Genomic DNA, 19,481 nt, shown 5'->3' on the forward strand with positions numbered 1-19,481 from the left:
ATTCAATGAAGCAACATGAGACCCTCTCTCCTCGTTACACGGCGCAGATCACGACTAAGCGCTCAGACAATGTCAAAACCAGAACTGGCAGAGCGGAAAAAAGAAGAATAATATGATATTATAAGACATAATTCCCAGTTACAGATCGGCATTTATAGACATAATACCACGGGAGAATGCAAATATCAACCTCATATCACCAACAGCAGTAGGGAAAATTTAAAGGAATTTTCCATTTACATAAAAAAGTTCAAATCTAAATTTTAAACATAAAAGATCTTTAAAAAACATTACATTTAAAGGTAAAAAGGTTTTTAAAACTGTTTCTCTTTTAAGACAGTGACTACCCATCCTAGTTTCTTGCCATTCGGGGTCAATTATAGAGGAAAGACAAGCAATCTGGAGCAACCGAGTGATCGTGTCAACTGGTGCGCTATTCCAGACTTTACCGATGTTGTAATGTTTCAAGAATTGAGCCTCATTTCAGTAAAGAACTAAGTCCTGTTAAGACTATTTTCAGTATAGTTATCATCGTAACCCTATGTGGGACGCCGACCTATAAGGACCATCCTATATAAGCCAATTTTCAGAGGTAATATGCCAACTGCCACACTGTAGATTTTGAATAATCCCCAGTGGTTTGATGGATGCCTTAAGTTTAACCTTTGTCAGGATGCATAATTTTGCCAAAATTTCTCGACCTCTTATCTCGGAAGGGGGTGGAGATATTTTATTGAAATTTGGGCAATATGTTCTGGACCAAAACTGCTGAGATGTCACGAAATTTCAGCCCTCTACGGCTTTTCAAAAAAAAAAAATTATTGCAAATTAAAAAAGGGAATAGAGACAATTGTACCTATTCAGCCAGACAAAGGTTAAGCAGATTAAAGATCAGGGTGTCTTACATGAAATCAAAATATTTACACCAGAAATTTGGAGTAAACCACTTTGAAAAGTTGAAAAAATTTAGTGGTCACGCAAAGTTTTGGCCAGCTCCATCAACATGGATGAAGCTTGGGTGAGACGGAGCGAAACGAAGGGTGTGGCGTAAAAAATTAGCCACTATTGGCCAGATCCATCAACATGGACGAAGCTTGGGCGAGACGGAGCGGAACGAAGGGTGTGGCGTAAAAAATTAGCCACTATTGGCCAGCTCCATCAAGATGGACGAAGCCTGGGTGTGATGGAGCAGAACAAAGAGTGTAGCGTAAAAAATTAGCTACTTTTGGCCAGCTTCGCCAACATGGACAAAGCTTTGGTGTGACTGAGTGGAACAAAGAGTGTCACGCACAAACATCAGCCACTTTTGGCCAGCTTCACCAACATGGACAAAGCTTGGGTGTGACGGAGCAAAATAAAGAGTGTCGTGCAGAAAGATTAGCCAGTTTTGGCCAGCTCCGCCAACATAGAAGAAGCTTGGGTGTGACGGAGTGGAATGAAGAGTATCGCGCAAAAGAATTAGCAACTTTTGGCATTTGCGAGACAGTTTTGAGTTGCTCTGCCAACATGTATGAAGCTTGGGTGTAATGGAGCAGAACAAAGAGTGTCGTGCACAAACATTAGCCACTTTTGGCCAGCTTCGCCAACATGGGCAAAGCATGGGTGTGACTGCGTGGAACGAAGAGTGTCGCGCAAAAGAATTAGCCACATTTGGGCAGCTTCGCCAACATAGACAAAGCTTGTTTGTGACTGAGTGGAACAAAGAGTGTCATTCACAAAAATTAGCCACTTTTGGTCTGTGTGAGCCAGTTTTGGCCAGCATAGCCAACATGGAAGAAGCTTCGGTGTGACGAAGCGGAATGAAGAGTGTCATGCCAAAAAATTAGCCACTTTTGTCTAGCTCCACCAACATGGACGAAGCTTCACTGTGACGGAGAGGAATGAAGAGTGTCGCGCAAAATATTAGCCACTTTTGGCATTTGCGAGGCAAGTTCGGTCAGCTCCGCCAACATGGACAAAGCTGGGGTGTGACGAATCGGAACGTAGCATGACAACACCATCTCATCTAACATGACAGCTTGTGCACCTTAAAAAAGCAGCTGTCTCTGACTCCAACCAGCCACCTTATAAAAACCGATGGGGAGCAACATTTGTCTTCATTAATTGGAAATCAAAGTATTGAATTTTTCTACAATGCCTCCACTGGAGAAAGGGAGAATTACACTGTGCACATTAAGATCAATTTGCAACTTATGTTATGTATAGATGTCCCGAATCTTTCAAAGTAAGCGATGATTCTCCACACTGGAGTCTTGAACATGGGACCCCCTAATATTAAAGGGAACCTGACACATGAACAAACGCAATTAACCTACAGATATGGGGTTAATCTGCAGGCTAATTAAGTTTGGAACCTGCCCGGAGCCCACACTTAGAACCCCGTTGCCAGGAGGAAATTAGCTTTATTCCTCCCGGCAGCATTCATAGGGAGGCACAGCATTAGCCTCAGCACAACGTTAGACCCGGCTGCCAGTCCGGGGGTTGGGGGGAATTGCAGCCCCCGTTCACTATACACTGCAGTGGTGTCTGACCCGCGCCGGCACTGCCCCTATGACTAGACACCGAACACTGTCAGGAGGAATACTGTTAATTTCCTACAGACAGAGGGGCTCCAACTGCAGGCGGCAGGCAGGTTCGGTTCAGGGAACGTCATAGACTGTTTTGAGGGGAAAATTATACAATTATTCGCTAAAAAACTTGATTACATTAAAGTCAATGGAGCTGTGAACGGATCTGTTATTATAAACTCCTATCAAGGACAGAGAAAGAGACACACAGAGAGAGACCCACACACACAGAAAAAGAGACACACACATACAGACACACAGAGAGAGACACAAACACAGAGATACACACACAGAGAAAGACAGAAAAAGACATGCAGAAAAAGATACACACACAAGGAGACACACACACACAAAGACACACACACAAAGACACACACACAAAGAGACTCACACACAAAGAGACACACAGAAAGACACACAGAAAGAAACACACACCGAAAGAGACACACACACAGATACACAAACACAAAGAGTTACACAGACAGAAAGAGACACATACACAGAAAGAAACACATACACAGAAAGAGACACACACAGAAAGAGACACAAACCGAAAGACACACACAGAAACAGACACAGATAAAGACACACACACACAGATACACAAAAACAGAGTCATACAGACAGAAATAGACACATACACAGAAAGAGACACACAGAAGACACACACAGAAAGACACACACAGAAAGAGACACAAAACACAGAGACACACAGAAAAAGATACACACAGAAAAAGATACACACGCCAATAGACAAACACAAGGAGACACACACACAAAGAGACTCACACAGAAAGAGACTCACACAGAAAGCGACACATACACAGACAGACAAGGACAGAAAGACACATATACAGAAAGAAACACAGACAGAAAGAGACACACACACAAAAAGACACAAACAAAAAGAGACACACAGAAAGAGACACACACAGAAAGAGACACACTCACACAAAAAGACACATACACACACAAAAAGAGACACACACAGAAACTGTTTAGATGTTTGAGGTAATATATTGGCTTTTTTGACAGTTACCCTGGATATTTATCAAGTGGCCAATAACAGCCAATCACAGCTTCTATTTTGTTACAGATCAAGGAGCTGTGATTGGTTGCTATAGGTAGCAAAGGACATTCTTAGTATAAGAAGCTTATGTTTCAGTTGATATGATTTCAGTGGTGAAAGGAAGAATGGGAGTGAGGGGGAGAGACGGCAAGAGTGGGAGTGGGAGAGAGAAACTTAGTTACTGGGTTATACAGCTAGAATGGAAAATGCTTAGAAAAATTAAAGTAATTAGCGCATAAATTGACCAAATTCACGGAGCCCATCAACTGCGACAAGTTGACCCTTCTTTGATGGGATCCTAACTTATTTTATGCCTTTCCTGGACTTAAAGTCTTAAAAATATATGGGCAAATAGGATCCAGTACTAATTAAAAACACACCCTGGGCCTGATGGGAGGGGAGCACAGACAGAACATGAGGCAGTAAGTAAGGTCACCTTGTCGTGGTTGATGGGCTCACTTAATTTGGACAATTTATTGGCTAAGAACCTTCATTTTTCTAAGTATATTCTATATAACATTAATGCAGTTTATATTTCATATATTCTACGTTTCCATACATCTTTGCGCTTACAGAGTGCTGCTGTATTCTTTTGTTTGTGTTTAATGCTAGATTTCCCCTGCGGTGGAGCTGAAGGGGAATTAATCACTGACTGCCAGGTGCCGTCACCGTTTACAGCTCACTACTAGGGGGGCACAGCAGGGGGACACCCTATGATCAATTTATTGTAAGTGGACTCTAGAGATTATAAAAAAATGGAAGAACCCTTTAAATAGTGAAGAATCAAGGTCTATATAAATCACGCTAGTATGAGGGATACGTTAAGTATTTGGCGGTGGTTTTTATTTTCCGGGATGAAAAGACCAGAATGATTTGTTTGTGCTTCTGATTGCGCTTTTTTTTTCTTTGCCAATGGCACGATGAAATAAAAACATCGCTAATTATAATCTACAATAATATTCTCCCGATCCAAGGGAGAGAAGAAAAATAATGAGCATCTCCCGGCAACTGAAGTAGGTCAAGATTTTAATTAGCATATTTTGTTTTTTCGGCACAAAACATGTATAATACTTAGCAAAAATGTAACCAAACAGCGGCAAAAAGGCAAAAATGTACACAAAACAGAAAAGTCCTAAAAAGATGTGAGTTAATATCTATACCTGGCACTATCATGTGAGTACAGGGCGGGAACAAAGAGAAGAGGGCCCTGTGCGAGGACAATACATGGGCCTCTGCTTTTCAGGAGATCATCATAATACACGATTCCACCTGCTTTGGAAATTGTAGGGGCCCCATTACTTCTTGGGCCCCTGTGCGGCCGCACAAATTACACCAATGAGATGGCCGCCCCTGCATGTGCGCTACTGCAGATGGCAATACTCAAAGCACTTAGCTACACTTGGTACTAACATACAGTCATCAATATTGATAGTGATAATGTGCCGCCCCTGCAGCGGTCGAACTGCTTGGATCCGGGGGTGATTATTCGTGGCTCGAGGCTCTCCGGACCCAGGGGGGCCAGGGGCCACACTGGAAATAAAGAGAAGGTATTTACAGGGGAGATATAGTTCATCACGCCACCCGTGGTGTACGGTAATTGGGAGTACCGCCGCTGCCGTTGGGAGTACCCGGGGTGATGGAGTGGGGCAGCTAGATGTCATCACCCTCCACAGGTAGGGGAAGGCCCTGGGACTCGGTGGATGCCGTGGGATGCAGGTACTCACTTAGTCAATAAGCAGATGCTGACAACCGGGTAAACCAAATCTCGGGGTATTGCTGCCGCTTGAGGGGAGCTCGTCTGGGTCCTGTCCCCTATGGTGTTGCCTGGTGATCCGTGACCTGCCTCCTGGCACTAAGTTTAACTTCAACGTGGTGGCCCAGTAGTCTGAAACTTGCCGGGCCCCGCTCCCCACTGTGGCTAAGTGTGGGAGCTTGCTCTCAGGGCTCACGCTTGGGACTTTCTGGATCGTTTGTTTGGAAGGCCCTATCTCCCTTGTTGTGCTAGTGCCCCGATTCTGGAGTGGGTGGGAACAGATCATAAAGGCTCTGTTCTCCTCAGGTGAATTGCCGGGTTGCCTAAAGTTTCTCCCCGACCTAGTGTCCGTGTACCCCGCCATGCCTTCGGCCCCAGACCGGTGATAGTGCCAGGCTGCTGACCATCCTCCTTGACAGGTCCAGGCACCTAGCCGCAATCCCCTGCGACCGGGGGTCCAAATCCTCTAGGTCCAGACCACCGTCTGCAACCTAGACAGCTTCTCTTGGGAGCAACCGCTCCCAACCTCCTCTGAGCTCCTCACAGCTTGAGGGCTCCTCACTGGCTGACTGACTGACTACACTACTCACCTCCCCTCCCTGACCCCCCAGGTGGGCGACTCTATTCCACTCAAGCCATCCACTGGTGTGTCTGGTGGGTGTGGTGCAGGGTGTATCTAGGATTTGATTTTCTGTTGGAGGCAACACCATAAGATAGGGACCCAGAACCATGAGGGACTTGGAATAAGGCACGGAAGGGCAGCTTGTGCAGTACCTTGTGACGACCTGATTGTCCAGGGGCGTCACAATAAGATCCCCCGTCTCCTCAGGTATGGGTACAACTATGTAGCTGGAACTGTTGTTTTGTCTCTACTATGGATGACAGTACTATATGGAAATTGCTGCAGTTAACTATGCAAATGAGAGCGCTCCGGTGCCCCCTAGGTGTGGCTTTTGTCTTGGTGCACCATTACTCCCTCAATTTGTATAATAAAGCTGGTACCTTACATTGATTGACGTTTCTAATGCCCAGAATGAACACTGCATATCCTACTCCTTGCTCTGCAGTCACTAGTGATGAGCGGGCACTACCATGCTCGGGTGCTCTGTACTCGTAACTAGTGATGAACGGGCACTACCATGCTGAGCTCTACATTCAGACCATTGGGGTCTTCACTATTGGTGGATAAGACTGGGCTCTTGTTGGCTAGATTTCAAGCCGTATACAAAATATCCAGAGACGAGGGAGACAGCTAAGTTACATCGCATCTAGCAATTCACTTAGTAATAAAATGGGAAGTTCGCATAATTGATTTATCTGGGTGTCTGGCCTTCATTAGCTAAGGCAATTACATGAGTCAACAAGAACTGTAAGGATACCGTCTCACTAAACAACGTACCAGCAATTCCGACCACGATATGACCTGGTCAGGATCGCTGGTGCGTCGCTACATGGTCGCTGGTGAGCTGTCAATCAGGCAGATCTCACCAGCGACCAGCCACCAGCGACTCTGCGCTTGGTAACCAGGGTAAATAACGGGTAACTAAGCAAAGCGCTTTGCTTGGTTACCCGATATTTACCCTGGTTACCAGCGTACACCGCTTAGCACTGGCTCCCTGCACATGTAGCCAAGGTACACATCAGGTTACTAAGCAAAGCGCTTTGCTTAGTTACCCGATATTTAACCTGGCTACGTGTGCAGGGAGCCAGCGCTAAGCGGTGTACGATTGTAATCAGGGTAAATATCGGGTAGCTAAGCAAAGCACTTTGCTTGGTTACCCGATATTTACGCTGGTTACCAGCGTACACCGCTTAGCGCTGGCTCCCTGCACATGTAGCCAGGGTGCACATCGGTTTACTAAGCAAAGTGCTTTGCTTAGTTACCCGATATTTAACCTGGCTACGTGTGCAGGGAGCCAGCGCTAAGCGGTGTACGCTGCTAATCAGGGTAAATATCGGGTAGCTAAGCAAAGCACTTTGCTTGGTTACCCGATATTTACGCTGGTTACCAGCGTACACCGCTTAGCGCTGGCTCCCTGCACATGTAGCCAGGGTGCACATCGGTTTACTAAGCAAAGTGCTTTGCTTAGTTACCCGATATTTACCCTGGTTACCAGCATACGCTGCTTACACAGAGTCGGTGCTTGTTGGTCTCCTGCCGCCAAATATGCCGATGTGTGCTGCACAAGCGGGAGAACAATGACCAAAAAATGAACCAGAACAGTGTGTAACGATCAGCAATTTCACAGCAGGGGCCAGATCGCTGCTTAGTGTCACACACAGCGAGATCGCTAATGAGGTCACTGGTGCGTCACAAAATCTGTGACTCCGCAGCGATCTTGCTAGGTGAGAAGTACCCCTAACACTAGACTCCTAAGGGCGGCTTTGCACGTTGCGACATCGCAAGCCGATGCTGCGATGTCGCACGCGATAGTCCCCGCCCCCGTCGCAGGTACGATATCGTGTGATAGCTTGCGTAGCGAAAATTATCGCTACGCCAGCTTCACATGCACTCACCTGCCCTGCGACCGTCGCTCTGGCCGGCGACCCGCCTCCTTCCTAAGGGGGCGGGCCGTGCGGCGTCATAGCGACGTCACACGGCAGGCGGCCAATAGCGGCGGAGGGGCGGAGATGAGCAGGATGTAAACATCCCGCCCACCTCCTTCCTTCCGCATATCCTATGGAAGCCGTGGTGACGCCGGTAAGAGATGTTCCTCGCTCCTGCGGCTTCACACACAGCGGGCACACACACATGTGTGCTGCCGCAGGAGCGAGGAACAACATCGGACCGTCGCGTCAGCGTAATTATGGATTACGCCGACGCTGCACCGATGATACGATTTTGCGCTCGTTAATCGTATCATCTAGGCTTTACACACTGCGATGTCGCATGCGATGCTGGATGTGCGTCACTTTCAATTTGACCCCACCGACATCGCACCTGCGATGTCGTAGTGTGCAACGCCCGCCTAAGGCTGCTTTCACACCTCCGGTTTCTGCAATGCGGCACAATCCGGCACTTTGCAGGAAAATCGCAACTGTTTTTTTTTGCTGCCGGTTGCGTTTTTTCTGCATAGACTTTAATTAGTGCCGCATTGTGCCGCAAGGCCTCGCGTTCCATCCGGTTTTTGCCACATGCGGCAGATTTAGCCGATGCGGTGGCCGGATGGAACGTTGCCTGGCACGTTTTTTCGTGCGGCAAGAATAACCGCATCGCGCCGCATTCGGCCGATGCGGCGCATTGTTCAATGCATGCCTATGGCGGCTGGATGCGGCGCGATGCGGCAATAACCGCATCCGGCCGCCGCATACGGTTTTTGCCACTGCGCATGCTCAGTAGAATGCCGCAAGCGGCAAAAACCGGACAGGCCGCATGGGAAAAACTTATGCAAAGGATGCGGTGTTTTCACCGCATCCGTTGCATAGCTTGCACAGCCGGATTGAGCCGCAGAGCTCAAGCCGGATGTGTGAAAGCAGCCTAAAGGCTACTTTACACACTGCGATATCGGTCCCGATATCGCTAGCGTGGGTACCCGCCCCCATCTGTTGCGCGACACGGGCAAATCGCTGCCCGTGCCGCACAACATCGCCCAGACCCGTCACACATACTTACCTGCCCGGCGACGTCGCTGTGACGGGCAAACCGCCTCCTTTCTAAGGGGGCGGTCCGTGCGGCGTCACAGCGACGTCACTGAACCGCCGCCCAATAGCAGCGGAGGGGCGGAGCTGAGCGGGACGTAACATCCCGCCCACCTCCTTCCTTCCGCATAGCGATGTGTGCTGCCGCAGCAACGAGGAACTACATCGTTACTGCTGCAGTAACGAGATTTGAGAATGGACCCCCATGTCGCCGATTAGCGATTTTGCACGTTTTTGCAAAGATGCAAAATCGCTTATCGGTGTCACACGCAACGGCATCGCTAATGCGGCCGGATGTGCGTCACGAATTCCGTGACCCCAACGACTCCGTATTAGCGATGTCGCAGCGTGTAAAGCCCGCTTTAGAGTCTCGTAGAAACAATTAGAGGCTTATCCCTCATCTATAAACAAACTATCTTCATGTCTGGCTGAATTTTAAGAAATTTAACCCATGCTAGGCACTGACAGAGTCCATATCATCACAAAGGGCACTATGGTGCTGATTGTACCCTCATTACTCCTGCCGATCAGGTAGCCACATCACAGTGCCAGCGAGCAGCACAGTTTGAGGTCATTTATAGGATGCCTCGCCATTGTGAATCCACCATGTTTAGGCACGAGGCACGGAGTCGCGTTCTTTTATGCAAGGCAAACTGAGAGCAAAGTGCAAAATGAAATATGGATTATATAGTCAGGCAGGCTATACATTTACCCTCATTAATTCAATTCTATCTCAGCATTTTACATCAGCCGCTCGACATTCACATCTACAGGAGTCATTCAATGAAGCAACATGAGACCCTCTCTCCTCGTTACACGGCGCAGATCACGACTAAGCGCTCAGACAATGTCAAAACCAGAACTGGCAGAGCGGAAAAAAGAAGAATAATATGATATTATAAGACATAATTCCCAGTTACAGATCGGCATTTATAGACATAATACCACGGGAGAATGCAAATATCAACCTCATATCACCAACAGCAGTAGGGAAAATTTAAAGGAATTTTCCATTTACATAAAAAAGTTCAAATCTAAATTTTAAACATAAAAGATCTTTAAAAAACATTACATTTAAAGGTAAAAAGGTTTTTAAAACTGTTTCTCTTTTAAGACAGTGACTACCCATCCTAGTTTCTTGCCATTCGGGGTCAATTATAGAGGAAAGACAAGCAATCTGGAGCAACCGAGTGATCGTGTCAACTGGTGCGCTATTCCAGACTTTACCGATGTTGTAATGTTTCAAGAATTGAGCCTCATTTCAGTAAAGAACTAAGTCCTGTTAAGACTATTTTCAGTATAGTTATCATCGTAACCCTATGTGGGACGCCGACCTATAAGGACCATCCTATATAAGCCAATTTTCAGAGGTAATATGCCAACTGCCACACTGTAGATTTTGAATAATCCCCAGTGGTTTGATGGATGCCTTAAGTTTAACCTTTGTCAGGATGCATAATTTTGCCAAAATTTCTCGACCTCTTATCTCGGAAGGGGGTGGAGATATTTTATTGAAATTTGGGCAATATGTTCTGGACCAAAACTGCTGAGATGTCACGAAATTTCAGCCCTCTACGGCTTTTCAAAAAAAAAAAATTATTGCAAATTAAAAAAGGGAATAGAGACAATTGTACCTATTCAGCCAGACAAAGGTTAAGCAGATTAAAGATCAGGGTGTCTTACATGAAATCAAAATATTTACACCAGAAATTTGGAGTAAACCACTTTGAAAAGTTGAAAAAATTTAGTGGTCACGCAAAGTTTTGGCCAGCTCCATCAACATGGATGAAGCTTGGGTGAGACGGAGCGAAACGAAGGGTGTGGCGTAAAAAATTAGCCACTATTGGCCAGATCCATCAACATGGACGAAGCTTGGGCGAGACGGAGCGGAACGAAGGGTGTGGCGTAAAAAATTAGCCACTATTGGCCAGCTCCATCAAGATGGACGAAGCCTGGGTGTGATGGAGCAGAACAAAGAGTGTAGCGTAAAAAATTAGCTACTTTTGGCCAGCTTCGCCAACATGGACAAAGCTTTGGTGTGACTGAGTGGAACAAAGAGTGTCACGCACAAACATCAGCCACTTTTGGCCAGCTTCACCAACATGGACAAAGCTTGGGTGTGACGGAGCAAAATAAAGAGTGTCGTGCAGAAAGATTAGCCAGTTTTGGCCAGCTCCGCCAACATAGAAGAAGCTTGGGTGTGACGGAGTGGAATGAAGAGTATCGCGCAAAAGAATTAGCAACTTTTGGCATTTGCGAGACAGTTTTGAGTTGCTCTGCCAACATGTATGAAGCTTGGGTGTAATGGAGCAGAACAAAGAGTGTCGTGCACAAACATTAGCCACTTTTGGCCAGCTTCGCCAACATGGGCAAAGCATGGGTGTGACTGCGTGGAACGAAGAGTGTCGCGCAAAAGAATTAGCCACATTTGGGCAGCTTCGCCAACATAGACAAAGCTTGTTTGTGACTGAGTGGAACAAAGAGTGTCATTCACAAAAATTAGCCACTTTTGGTCTGTGTGAGCCAGTTTTGGCCAGCATAGCCAACATGGAAGAAGCTTCGGTGTGACGAAGCGGAATGAAGAGTGTCATGCCAAAAAATTAGCCACTTTTGTCTAGCTCCACCAACATGGACGAAGCTTCACTGTGACGGAGAGGAATGAAGAGTGTCGCGCAAAATATTAGCCACTTTTGGCATTTGCGAGGCAAGTTCGGTCAGCTCCGCCAACATGGACAAAGCTGGGGTGTGACGAATCGGAACGTAGCATGACAACACCATCTCATCTAACATGACAGCTTGTGCACCTTAAAAAAGCAGCTGTCTCTGACTCCAACCAGCCACCTTATAAAAACCGATGGGGAGCAACATTTGTCTTCATTAATTGGAAATCAAAGTATTGAATTTTTCTACAATGCCTCCACTGGAGAAAGGGAGAATTACACTGTGCACATTAAGATCAATTTGCAACTTATGTTATGTATAGATGTCCCGAATCTTTCAAAGTAAGCGATGATTCTCCACACTGGAGTCTTGAACATGGGACCCCCTAATATTAAAGGGAACCTGACACATGAACAAACGCAATTAACCTACAGATATGGGGTTAATCTGCAGGCTAATTAAGTTTGGAACCTGCCCGGAGCCCACACTTAGAACCCCGTTGCCAGGAGGAAATTAGCTTTATTCCTCCCGGCAGCATTCATAGGGAGGCACAGCATTAGCCTCAGCACAACGTTAGACCCGGCTGCCAGTCCGGGGGTTGGGGGGAATTGCAGCCCCCGTTCACTATACACTGCAGTGGTGTCTGACCCGCGCCGGCACTGCCCCTATGACTAGACACCGAACACTGTCAGGAGGAATACTGTTAATTTCCTACAGACAGAGGGGCTCCAACTGCAGGCGGCAGGCAGGTTCGGAACAGTACTAACCCGCAGATTAACCCCATATCTGCAGGTTAATAGCGTTTTTTCCCCTGACAGGTTCCCTTTAACTCCACTTTTTTATACTCAGATCCCAGTAGAATCTAGAAACAAAAAATCTACCCCCTACCAATCCCTTGTCGCTCCTCTCCTATCGCTGCTTCAGTCCCTCGCTGATCTCTGATTTTCTGGCGGCTATGTGACTGCTGCAGACAGTGACTGGCTGCCCCAAAAGATCTGCCCAATGTTTCCGAAAGGCAGTCACATTGTGAAAAAAAAAATAATCACCTTTATTGTAAACTAGCTGTACTACCCGTCTTCGCCCGGGTTAATAACTGTTGTTAACAAAATAGGATGTTTTAACAAAAATGTATTCTGCACCAAAAACCACAAAACAAACAGATAGAAATGCAATTATTAAAAGGCAAAAACTAAGCTAATAGAAGCATTTCACAACATATATTTCAACACCACAGATATTCCACACAGATTTAAACTAAATTAGCCAAGTAATGTGCTCCGTCTGTCTCTTTCCCCGTCTGTCTCTTTCCCCGTCTGTCTCTTTCCCCGTCTGTCTCTTTCCCCGTCTGTCTCTTTCCCCGTCTGTTTCTTTCCCCATCTGTCTCTTTCCCAGGTCTGTGTCTTTCCCCATCTATCTTTGTCTGTCTCTCTGGCTGTCTCCTCCTTCCCTGTCTGCCTGTCTCTGTCCCTGTCTGCATGTCTATCTGTCTCTTTCCTCATCTGTCTCCTTCCCCGTCTGTCTCCTTCCCCGTCTGTCTCCTTCCCCATCTGTCTCCTTCCCCGTCTGTCTCCTTCCCCGTCTGTCTCCTTCCCCGTCTGTCTCCTTCCCCGTCTGTCTCCTTCCCCGTCTGTCTCCTTCCCCGTCTGTCTCCTTCCCCGTCTGTCTCCTTCCCCGTCTGTCTCCTTCCCCGTCTGTATCTTTCCCGGTCTGTCTCTTTCCCGGTCTGTCTCTATCTGTCTCTTTCCTGTCTGTCTTTGTCTGTCTCTCTCTCTCTGTCTCTATGTTTCTATACTATGAATCTCTTTTGTTTCTATAGCAACCACTCACAGCTCCTACTAATAACCTGTAGTTCCAGGCTCCATGTACTTTAATGGAGGCATGTTTTTTGGAGAGTAATGCTATGTGCGCACGTTGCGTAAATACATGCAGTTACGCTGCGCTTTGTAGGGCAGCGTAACTGCATGCGTCCTGCGTCCCCTGCACAGTCTATGGAGATTGTGCAGAGGCCGTGCGCACGTGGCGTTTTAGAGCGCAGCGCTTCGGTTACTGCCGAAGCGCTGCGTTCTAAGAAGTGACATGTCACTTCTTCCGTGCGCTTTGCCGGCAGCTCCTGCTCTGTCTATGGCAGGAGCTGCAGGCAGAGCGCATGGAATCGGCTTTTTTTTTTTTTCACTACGGACATTTCTGCAGCGATTTAAAGCGCACGTGTGCTCTTCAGATTGCTGCAGAAATTTCTGCAGTGACTGTACGCAACGTGCGCACATAGCCTAACTGTAAAGTGCGAGGTTACATTTTCCTGTCAAAACATAGTCTACAACGTTCCCTGGGTCACATGAGGTGTCTGTGCAAAATTTCGTGATTGGAAATGCGACGGTGCGGATACACTTTTTGTTTCACTTTTTCCCCATTATGTAGATAGGGGCAAGATTGGTAAATTGGAACTCGCGGGGTTAAAATTTCGCCTGTAGCTGCGACGGTGCAGATGCCAATCCCGGACACACACACACACACACACATATATAGGTTTTTTTTCTAATGTATGCATTAGTAATATTCAATAGTAAAAATCTACACTGTACCTCTATAATGGTCGGCTTTCCCACACTTTGAAATGTTGGCGATCCGTACAGCACCCCGTCACTATAAGGCGTCCTCTGGATATACCGCAGCCACCCCGGCCGATCCGGATAACCCATTAAATTTGTATTAAATGTTATTGGATCGTTGCTTAATTCACCTAGAAAGGAGACAAAAAGAAAATTAGATTTATTATTTTTTTTATTTAAAAAAAAATGGAATTTGAAATAATTTTGAACATTTTAATGTCTGTATATATTCAGTTTTGGCCTGTAGAAGACAAGGAATTTTTTTTTTCATCATTGTTTTCCCAGAGCCATAACTTTAGTTACTTATCAAATTCAAGATATATAGAAATAAAATATAAAACCAGCACCAAAATACAAAAAATAAAACGCATAAATAATCCCTTTTGCCTATAAACGCCCCTCTTCTGTACAATAAATGTGTAGATATTCGTATAGAATGTTGTTGGAATCACCAAAGGTTCCAGTGATCCTCCCGGTCTTACAAACAGCCTGGAATAGCCTCATCTGTGGCTTCACTTTCATGATATTATATGCTACCCTAATGAATTTGTAAAAGTAGATAGCCATCTGAAGAATGTAGCGGATATATAAAATAGTGGAAAGCAAGCAGAAGCCATCTGAAGAATGCAGCGGATATATAAAATAGTGGAAAGCAAGCAGAAGCCATCTGAGGAATGCAGCGGATATATAAAATAGTGGCAAGCAGAAGCCATCTGAAGAATGCAGCGGATATATAAAATAGTGGCAAGCAAAAGCCATCTGAAGAATGCAGCGGATATATAAAATAGTGGCAAGCAGAAGCCATCTGAAGAATGCAGCGGATATATAAAATAGTGGCAAGCAAGCAGAAGCCATCTGAAGAATGCAGCGGATATATAAAATAGTGGCAAGCAAGCAGAAGCCATCTGAAGAATGCAGCAGATATATAAAATAGTGGCAAGCAAGCAGAAGTCATCTGAATGCAGCGGATATATAAAATAGTGGCAAGCAAGCAGAAGCCATCTGAAGAATGCAGCGGATATATAAAATAGTGGCAAGCAAGCAGAAGCCATCTGAAGAATGCAGCAGATATATAAAATAGTGGCAAGCAGAAGCCATCTGAAGAATGCAGCGGATATATAAAATAGTGGCAAGCAAGCAGAAGCCATCTGAAGAATGCAGCAGATATATAAAATAGTGGCAAGCAGAAGCCATCTGAAGAATGCAGCAGATATATAAAATAGTGGCAAGCAGAAGCCATCTGAAGAATGCAGCGGATATATAAAATAGTGGCAAGCAGAAGCCATCTGAAGAATGCAGCAGATATATAAAATAGTGGCAAGCAGAAGCCATCTGAAGAATGCAGCAGATATATAAAATAGTGGCCGTTTCCTGGCAGAAATTGAAAAAGACGCTGTACGCACAAACCCTAAAGCAGCCCAGTGATATCTGGTAAGGGGTCAGCGATTCTTCAGACAGTAGCATAAAGTTGCACTAATCACTCAGCGCTCTGCGGATCTGCTCGCTGCGCACAATTCTGCTTCTTCCATATTTGCAGCCTGGACCCTCAGTGACATGAACACCTGGACCCCGGTCAAAAACCATCTAAAAATACCTGACCAGTCCCTACAAATAGAGAACTTTATGTTCTGTCCGTAAATAAAATGGTGTCTATGATTTCTCATCAGTGAATGCAGCTGTTGTCATATCAGATTTTGGGGCTGTTGACTTGTATCACTTTATAATCCTAGTGATTTATTATTGTATTCCAACGTGCTGGAAAAAATATTATCTGTTTGCAATTTTTGATGCGCGGTCCAGAAAAAATAAAAAGTCAAGTTAGCAACCCATCTCCTCACTAATCAAACTGTTATAGTTTAGTAGCAGCCATGCTGCAGAGACCGGTGATGCCCCCAGCGTATCCTCCGCAGGTCATCACCTCTCTGTAGCACTAATGCTAAACAGTGTCTGGAATCCTGACATTCACTGTAGCCTGCTGGCTCCCTGCAAAGTGTCGGCTCCTTGCAACATGGCGGCTCACTGCAACCTGCTGACTCACTGCAACATGCCGGCTCTTTGCAACATGCCAGCTCACTGTAACGTGGCAGCTATCTGCAACGTGCCGACTCCCTGCAAAGTGTCGACTCCCTGCAACATGCCGGCTCCCTGCAAAGTGTTGGCTCAATGCAACGTGCCAGCTCCCTGCAACATGCCGGCTCACTGTAACGTGCCAGCTCCCTGAAACACGCCGACTCCCTGCAACGTGCCGACTCCCTGCAACGTGCCGACTCCCTGCAATGTGCCGACTCCCTGCAACGTGCCGACTCCCTGCAACGTGCCGGCTCACTGTAACGTGGCGACTCACTGTAACGTGCCGGCTCCCTGCAACGTGCCGGCTCCCTGCAACGTGCCAACTCCCTGCAACGTCCCGGCTCCCTGCAACGTGCCGGCTCACTGCAACGTGCCGACTCCCTGCAACGTGCCGGCTCCCTGCAACGTGACGTCTCACTGCAACGTGCCGGCTCACTGTAACGTGCCGACTCCCTGCAACGTGCCAACTCCCTGCAACGTACTGACTCCCTGCAACGTGCCGACTCCCTGCAACATGCCAGCTCACTGTAACGTGCCTACTCCCTGCAACGTGCCGGCTCAAGCAACGTACTGAATCACTGTAGTACCAATTCACACAAACGAATCAGGGAGCAAGTAAGTAAAAGGTAAATCTTTATTGAAAAAGAATAAAAACAAAGACAGGGGTGTAATTACATGACAGTGCACAAGGTGGCGTACATAAGCGGTGAAGGAAATCCTAGTGTCCGGTAAATGAATAAACAGTAAACTCAATATAGCCTCAGGGAAACCCAATACACAGGGATAAATTAGAGTATACACCCCGTGGTGGGTAGTAACGCTCAGAGGACTTGTATATAAAGAGAGGTATAAGACCGGAGAACACTTTAACTCACCGTTGAAATGACGCCAGGTCCCGCCTACGCACGTTTCGGCGCTAGCCTTCGTCACGCCCCCCTGACGAAGGCTAGCGCCGAAACGTGCGTAGGCGGGACCTGGCGTCATTTCAACGGTGAGTTAAAGTGTTCTCCGGTCTTATACCTCTCTTTATATACAAGTCCTCTGAGCGTTACTACCCACCACGGGGTGTATACTCTAATTTATCCCTGTGTATTGGGTTTCCCTGAGGCTATATTGAGTTTACTGTTTATTCATTTACCGGACACTAGGATTTCCTTCACCGCTTATGTACGCCACCTTGTGCACTGTCATGTAATTACACCCCTGTCTTTGTTTTTATTCTTTTTCAATAAAGATTTACCTTTTACTTACTTGCTCCCTGATTCGTTTGTGTGAATTGGTACTATAATTATCTTGGAATCAGTTGTATATCCATTCATCTTAATCATGGGGTGGTGGTACTATCTTTAAATTTGATTGACCACAGAACTTTCTCCTTTGGTTACTAAATTGTTGGTTGTAAATTTGTTTGGTACTGAATCACTGTTAGAACTGTACAACTGTTATAACTGTGCGTGGGGAACGGTGACCGTTCTTGAGCAGAAGTGGTGCAAGAACAATATATGGGCTCTTTACAGTCTCATTGCTCATCATCATAATGCAAAATTCCTTGCTTTGGAGGAGGTAGTGGCACCTTTACCTTTTGGGCACATGGTGGCACCAATGCTATGTCCGCTCTTGGCTCCGTGCCTCTGCTATCATCTTTTGCCCTGCCATTCAATCTCATGGGCACATACATATGCATGAGACTGTTTTGAAGAGTAAAAATGTATTCATAGGAATGAGTAGCGACTGTAATGGTGATTTTGACTTTTGCTGGGGTCCCTTTCTGGGAGAGATGCCCTGGGCAATTGGCCAGTTTGCCCCTCCATGTGTGTATTGTGTACTTGTATGTACTATCCACAGAGCCCTTTTACTCACAGTGCCCCCCATTCAAAGAGATCATGAAAGCGGGTGACTATAACAGGCGCAGAAGTTGCATCCAGTCCCTGGATCCAAAGGGACACACATGGTCCCTTTAGTCCATACTATATACCAGGGTCTCAAACACATGGCCCGTGGTCCACATATGGCACCTTAGGCTGCTTCTTGCGGCCCACAGGCACATAGATCCGTTAACGATTGCAGCCGGTGCAGGGCCTGCAGCCGTCAGCACTTTATTTCAGATGACCGTCTTGCCGGCGCTGCGCAGAGTCAAGCTCTCTCTGCACAACTATTCCAATGGTAGCTGCCGGCCAATCAGAGGCAAGCTGCTTGCCTCTAATTGGCTGGCAGATGCCATTGGAATAGTTGTGCGGAGAGCTTGACTCTGCGCAACACCGGCAAGACGGTCATCTGAATTTCAGATGAAACACTGACAGCGGACGCGATTGTTAGCTGGTCCATGTGCCTGCGGGCTGCAAAAATCAGGAAAGAGGATGCTGAGGGAACAGTGGACAGGTAAAAAGAATGCAGTGTGTGTATACGTACACAATGGCAGAATAGGGCACCAGGATAGGACATTTATAAAAAAAGAGGACCTGCATAGGCACATTAGTAAAAGGGAACAAAGATGGGCACATTACTACAGGATGGGAACAAGGATGGGCACATTACTACAGGATGGGAACAAGGATGGGCACATTACTACAGGATGGGAACAAGGATGGGCACATTACTACAGGATGGGAACAAGGATGGGCACATTACTACAGGATGGGAACAAGGATGGGCACATTACTACAGGATGGGAACAAGGATGGGCACATTACTACAGGATGGGAAGGATGGGCACATTACTACAGGATGGGAAGGATGGGCACATTACTACAGGATGGGAACAAGGATGGGCACATTACTACAAGATGGGAACAAGGATGGGCACATTTTTACAGGATGGGAACAAGGATGGGCACATTACTACAGGATAGCAAAAAGGATAGGCACATTAGTACAGGATGGGAACAAGGATGGGGACATTACTACAGGATGGGAACAAGGATGGGCACATTACTACAGGATGGGAACAAGGATGGGCACATTACTACAGGATGGGAACAAGGATGGGCACATTACTACAGGATGGCAAGAAGGATGGGCACATTAGTACAGGATGGGAACAAGGATGGGCACATTACTACAGGATGGGAACAAGGATGGGCACATTACTACAGGATGGGAACAAGGATGGGCACATT

At 46.5% G+C, this 19,481-nt stretch overlaps 1 protein-coding gene across 6 annotated transcripts in view; it reads right to left on the minus strand.

Moving 5' to 3' along the window:
• The window catches only part of SGCE (sarcoglycan epsilon), a 76,265-nt gene that overhangs the window by 39,391 nt on the left and 17,393 nt on the right, over positions 1-19,481 (minus strand). For all 6 annotated transcript variants that reach the window (XM_075315670.1, XM_075315672.1, XM_075315673.1 and 3 more), the window contains one exon: positions 14,269-14,426. In XM_075315670.1, coding sequence (XP_075171785.1) covers positions 14,269-14,426 — 158 coding nt within the window. The remainder of the gene's footprint in view (positions 1-14,268; positions 14,427-19,481) is intronic.

Source organism: Anomaloglossus baeobatrachus, chromosome 6, assembly GCF_048569485.1.
Source record: "Anomaloglossus baeobatrachus isolate aAnoBae1 chromosome 6, aAnoBae1.hap1, whole genome shotgun sequence".
In the NCBI taxonomy this organism is placed as follows: domain Eukaryota; kingdom Metazoa; phylum Chordata; class Amphibia; order Anura; family Aromobatidae; genus Anomaloglossus; species Anomaloglossus baeobatrachus.